Source organism: Priapulus caudatus, unplaced genomic scaffold (genome assembly GCF_000485595.1).
Source record: "Priapulus caudatus unplaced genomic scaffold, Priapulus_caudatus-5.0.1 Scaffold359, whole genome shotgun sequence".
Lineage (NCBI taxonomy): Eukaryota > Metazoa > Priapulida > Priapulimorpha > Priapulimorphida > Priapulidae > Priapulus > Priapulus caudatus.
In genome coordinates, this window is record NW_014577420.1 from 103,897 (window position 1) to 109,925 (window position 6,029).

General features: G+C 42.9%; 1 protein-coding gene across 1 annotated transcript in view; it reads left to right on the top strand.

Annotated features, from left to right (window-relative positions):
• Positions 1-2,297: 2,297 nt before the first annotated feature.
• The window catches only part of LOC106809500 (probable ATP-dependent RNA helicase DDX4), a 10,376-nt gene continuing 6,644 nt past the window's right edge, over positions 2,298-6,029 (top strand). Inside the window, exons 1-8 of the mRNA XM_014812588.1 lie at positions 2,298-2,355; positions 2,681-2,764; positions 3,329-3,396; positions 3,626-3,650; positions 4,106-4,219; positions 4,468-4,646; positions 4,890-5,024; positions 5,395-5,544. Of these exons, the coding sequence (XP_014668074.1) occupies positions 4,150-4,219; positions 4,468-4,646; positions 4,890-5,024; positions 5,395-5,544 (534 nt within the window). The 5' untranslated portion in view covers positions 2,298-2,355; positions 2,681-2,764; positions 3,329-3,396; positions 3,626-3,650; positions 4,106-4,149. The remainder of the gene's footprint in view (positions 2,356-2,680; positions 2,765-3,328; positions 3,397-3,625; positions 3,651-4,105; positions 4,220-4,467; positions 4,647-4,889; positions 5,025-5,394; positions 5,545-6,029) is intronic.

Genomic DNA, 6,029 nt, shown 5'->3' on the forward strand with positions numbered 1-6,029 from the left:
TACATCATGCCAGAGAAACAACGGCATCTTGAACCATTGCCAAGGTTGCTTCTCCAACCTTGGTTCCTGAAAGAGATGTCACATATATGTGACCTGCTCCAGCACAATACGGACTAAGTCGCAAGTCATTGTTTTGAGTAATGTCAAACAATTGAATATTGTAGTTTTGAGTATTGGCACACATGTCAATGCTGAAAATGGCCTACCTGGACAAAAATGAGATTTTTACAAAAATAAGTTCCTAAGTGCATATCTAATCCGGATATATAGGTTCAGATATCTCTAGATTATTATGGTCATTTTTAATTAAAAAAATAAATTTAAAAAAATAAAATAAAATTTAAAGGCCCCTGACCGCTCATCCCCCGACTGGGCCTCTTGCCCGGAACACTTTATCTCAAAAGCTGCACATTCTGGAATAAGTTGGTTTCCGATCTTCAAATTGCTGTAGATCGGTCAATTCTTTAGATATAGCCAAATATTATATATCATTTTAAAGGTAATTAAATGATCTATTCAGATATGCACATGACTCAATTTGTAGAAATTTCCTACTTAATCCTGGTTTTGCTGGAGCGGGTCACATATATTCTCTGTGTATAATTATATAATATTATATATATTTTGAAAAGTAGAAGTGCATTGTTTGTTTATAACTACCCGCCTTGTTGCTCAAGTGCAAGGTGTGTAAAACGCTGGTGGTCCTTTATATTTTGTACGTGTTAGGTTTTTGTTTGTCTCCAGATTTATTTATGCTTCTGATTCAATGTGGGATCGGTACACGTTCAAATGTAAAACGTCTAGTATTTTCGATTTTATAATGTTAGTACCAGTCGTCGACTATTCATGTGTAAGATTTGTTCATGTGATAATCTTAATGTAATCTTGTGTGCATTAAATTATGTGTTGTATGTTTTTTTTTCAACAACAGGTATTTCTAGTGAGCAATCCCAGTTTTATGGCTCATTTCGAAAATTTGAACAAATTAAAAAATCGTGGCGGGTTCTTGTGATAGGTGGAGGCTTCAATAAAGGTCCCCGTGGTGACGGAGGAGGAGGTGGCGGTGGTGGGAGGAGCTGTCACAAGTGTGGGGAGGAGGGGCATTTTGCTCGCGAATGCCCATCTGCTGGTGGTAAGCACACAAGTTGTTGTTTAGTAGCAATTTCTGCCCTGGGTTCTAGTTCTGTTCCTTCTGTGATGGATGGTAAGAAGTGTGTGTCTTAGGAATCATGGTTGTGATGCTGTATTTTAGGTGGGAATAAACTACTTAGGTTTCTGGTAACTTTATTATTGTATAAACAACGAGAGCACGTTCACGTAAAAATTATGTATAAACAATGCTGTTTGTATCTTGTTCTCTCGAAGGAGGAGGTGGCGGCGGTGGGCGGGGCTGTCACAAGTGTGGGGAGGAGGGGCATTTTGCTCGTGAATGCCCATCGGCTGGAGGTATGCACAATGACTGTTATGTAGTCATAGTATTTGGCCAGAGTTCCAGTTTCGCTCCTTTTGTGAAATTGTTAAGAAGTGTGTGTCTGAAGTATCTTGTTTGTTATGCTGTATTTTAGGTTTGAATAAACTAATATGATTTCTGTTCACTTTGTTTGTTTGTGAATAACGAGAGTAAGTTTCCATATAATTAATGCCATTTGCATCTCGTTCTTTTAAAGGAGGAGGTGGCGGCGGTGGGCGGGGCTGTCACAAGTGTGGGGAGGAGGGGCATTTTGCTCGCGAATGCCCGTCTGCTGGAGGTATGCACAATGACTGTTATGTAGTCGTAATATTTGCTCAGGGTGCCAGTTCCACTCTTTCTGTGATAACTGTTAAGAGATGTGTGTCTGAAGTATCTTGTTTGTTATGCTGTATTTTAGGTGTGAATAGACTAATATGATTTCTGTTCACTTTGTTTGTTTGTGAATAACGAGAGTAAGTTTGCATATAATTAATGCCATTTGTATCTTGTTCTCTCGAAGGAGGAGGTGGCGGCGGTGGGCGGGGCTGTCACAAGTGTGGGGAGGAGGGGCATTTTGCTCGTGAATGCCCGTCTGCTGGAGGTATGCACAATGACTGTTGTGTAGTCATAGTATTTGTCCAGGGTTCCAGTACCGCTCCTTTTGTGAAATTGTTAAGAAGTGTGCATCTGAAGTATCCTGTTTGTTATGCTGTATTTTACTTAGGTGGGACTAGACTAATATTTCTGTTCACTTTGCTTTGTGTGTGAATAACACGAGTAAGTTTGCATATAAATAATGCCATTTGTATCTCGTTCTTTTAAAGGAGGAGGGGGCGGCGGTGGGCGGGGCTGTCACAAGTGTGGGGAGGAGGGGCATTTTGCTCGCGAATGCCCATCGGCTGGTGGTAAGCACACAAGTTGTTGTTTAGTTGTAGTTTTTGCACGCACAAAGCTAATGTTTCTAAGTTAAACTATTAGGTTAAATTTGTTTTATGATATGCATTTTCAATAAATGTTCTAGTGCTCTTTGTCAGGATGAGTGAAGTTGCTTAAGCATATCACCAGTTGGCAGAATTTAGTTGCAGCCAGGTGGATTCATCATAAAATATTATTTACATGATACTAAACACTCTTGCTTAATCATAAAATCAGAGGAAATTATTTTAAGAAAAACACGTGGTTAGCAATTGTACATGTTACTAATGTCATTTGTATTTTATTTTCTTGAAGGAGGAGGCGGCGGTGGCGGGCAAGGCTGTCGCAAGTGTGGAGAGGACGGGCATTTTGCCCGGGAATGTCCTACTGGTGGTGGCGGTAAGCCCAATGGCTGTTGTTTGGTTGCAGTTTTTGCACACATGGCTTTTGCACGTTGTAATGCATTATATTCACTCACTTCGTGACATTTCATTTTGCCACCGCTTCGTCGTGTCATTTCACTCGGTCCTCGTAACATTTTACTGTGACACCACAAAGTTTAATGTGTCATTTTGTCATGCAGTCCACTGTTATCATATTATTTCGCTCACGTAGTGTCATTGCGAATTGACGGCAAGTCGTGTAGATAAGAGTAGTGGGATAGGTCGCGTAGTAGTCATCAAATCGAGAGATTTGCAGCATGATAGACATCCGTGCGTCAGCCTCCTCCTGTGTCGCGGTTCGCTTACATCATGCCAGAGAAACAACGGCATCTTGAACCATTGCCAAGCTTGCTTCTCCAACCTTGGTTCCTGAAAGAGATGTCACATTTTTACTTACGCAAGTACTTGTTTTGTGCGTACACTGGTCATATTATACATTGACTGGATAAACCATGATCAGTATTGCAATGTGTGTAGGTGTTTGGTACGCTCTGCATGTTACCTGTTTTACTGTTTGCAGTGAAGGGCTGTTTCAAGTGTGGCCAGGAGGGTCACCTGGCACGCGAATGCCCGGATGCAGAGGCCACGGTAAGCACATGACTTTCTCATGTTTCTCACATCATTTCCAAGACTGCTTGCAGATCGAATTACGGGCTAAGCATTTTAGTTTAGCACACTTTTATTATTCCGGGTTCTAGCTTGTCCATCCATGCTTCCAAACATTCATTTTTTCCATGAAACCATGCATTCTGAGACCCTATTGTCTTGGCTACCTCGTGTGTATTTATGATCTTCTATTAATCTTCTCTTCTTCCAGGGTGATGGAGCAGATGTCCCGAAAGGTGCGTATTCTAGTATTTATTTGTGAAGCTGAATGTTTGCTATTGCCAGCTGGTGGTTTATTTTTAATCCATCTTCTTTTATTTAATTCTTTGAAGGTTAATTGTTACTAATAGTAAAGTATTGAAAACTTAATGATGTGGGTTTGCGCCTTTTGACTTTTGCGTGATGATCACCATTGTACTGTAGACCCTGCGTCTGTGAACAGTGCACTTTGGATCAACCATCTGATGAAAGTCTTGGTGCACATAGCTGCTGCTATGTAGCTGTAGCTAGTTTCTAACCATGGCTCTCTGTCATGTATCAGCTAGCTTCACACATTGTCATGTACCGCAGTAGTGGCAAACCGTGGTGTTTTGTCGAGGGGGAAACATGGTTGGCTAATGCCGTCGTTGGCACGTCCTCGTGAGCGGAGTGCGTGTGCTGGTGTGTTGACCTTGTATCTGGCGTCGTTTAGCTGTTACCTACATCCCGGTCGAGCGCGGAGAGACGGAGGAGGACATGTTTGGGAACTACATCCACGCCGGCATCAACTTTGCCAAGTACGACAACATTCCGCACAGTGTTACAGGTGAGCGACTCTGGTGTCAGTCTTTTAATATATACCACACAGTCAATTTTCCAATGTCAATGCGGTGCATTTTGAGTAATAATGAATAAAAATATTTATTTATTAATATGTGGCTATTTAATGGTTAATTAAATAAACCAATAAATTGTGAGGTTAAGCACGATTAATAAACCTTAAATAAAATTAAAAAAATGAAATACAAATTAAGTATTGGATTAATAATTGGTCGGTTGCTTATCGCGGGGCAGGGGATTCCCCTCCGAAGGAAATCTCGTCGTTTGAAGAGGCTGGTCTTGGAGAGACGTTCCTGCAGAATGTGAGGCGAGCTCACTATGTGAAACCAACGCCGATACAGAAGCTGGCGATTCCCGCCGTAAATGCCGGCCGTGACGTCATGGCCTGTGCACAGACCGGCTCCGGCAAGACGGTAAGAACATCTCTTCGGTTGAGTTTCTTCGATTTTGGCGGTACACCATAGGCGGTTGTGAGGATGAAACTATGGGGCCGCTCAAGTAGTGGTTAGACTAATATAATCAAGAGCGTATTAAGAAGGAGAGCGTACAACGGTGAAATGCTGAAAAACCACCGCGTAACGCTTCGGTTGTTGAGCAATGCGTTGAGTGACTTGGGCAGAGATCTGATTGTGTCTATCTTGCTTGCATGCGCACAGGCTGCGTTCCTGCTGCCCGTGCTAAAGGGTATCGTTGCCACGGGTCTCGAAGGATCGTCGATCCCCGGAGCGCAGCAGCCGTACGCTGTCGTTGTGGCGCCGACGCGAGAGCTTGCAGTGCAGATCCAGGAGGAGGTAGGTGTATGTGTGCGTGCGTGCGTGCGTAGTGCGTGTGTGCGTATGTGTGGTGTGTGTGTGTATGTGTGTGTGCGTATGTGTGGTGTGTGTGTGCATGTGTGTGTACGTAGCTGACAACAAGCAGTGAAAAATCTACCTTAGTTATTACGGTTGTTCTGCAGTTAGATGCACTTTTAAATATTATAGTAGGGTTGCTGCTAGTGCAGTAACCAAGTAAAGACACTGCATGACAAGATTTTTAACTCGCCCTGCAGAAATATCACGGTATTTGCGTGAGGATCGGTTCGGACCCGTGGCTGGTCGGCGTATACATCATCTTGCGTCAATTCCTTCGCTTGTATTCAAGGCGCATCTTCCCTCCTTGCAGGCTCGCAAGTTTTCGTACAACACGGTGGTGAAGTGCGTCGTGGCGTACGGCGGCGTGTCGGTGATGTACCAGCTGAAGAACCTCGATCGAGGCTGTCACATCCTCGTCGCCACGCCGGGAAGACTGATGGACTTTGTCGGCAGAGGAAAGGTGCGTGCTCGCTGCTCAGCCGTATGTCTCTTGTTGTAACTGTAGCTCCTTTTAGTTTGTTTGGGTGTGTGTGTGTGTGTGTGTCAACAGAGGAAGGGCGTGTGCTCACTACTACTTTAGTTTGTTTATTTGTATATATGTATATATACATCAGTGTTCGAAATAAGGGAACAATTTTGCTACAAGATACAAGATATTTTTGCTTGTCCTGATTAATAACATATTAACATAACATAAGATATAACGTTATTTATATATCTATTGCCAAGTTATTGATGGCAGCATTAACAATGAACTTGACCGTGTGAGTATTGTACACACGCTGCACTATTACAATAACTGTCACGTGATGAATGAGGTACGATTCGGACTAGAGTCTCTGAATCACCTGTTGAGAAAGTACCATTTTCTGATGGCAGGCATGCCAGTGCTAGGGGGTCTGGGGGCATGCCCCCCAGAAAATTTTTGAAATATTGAAGCGGCAT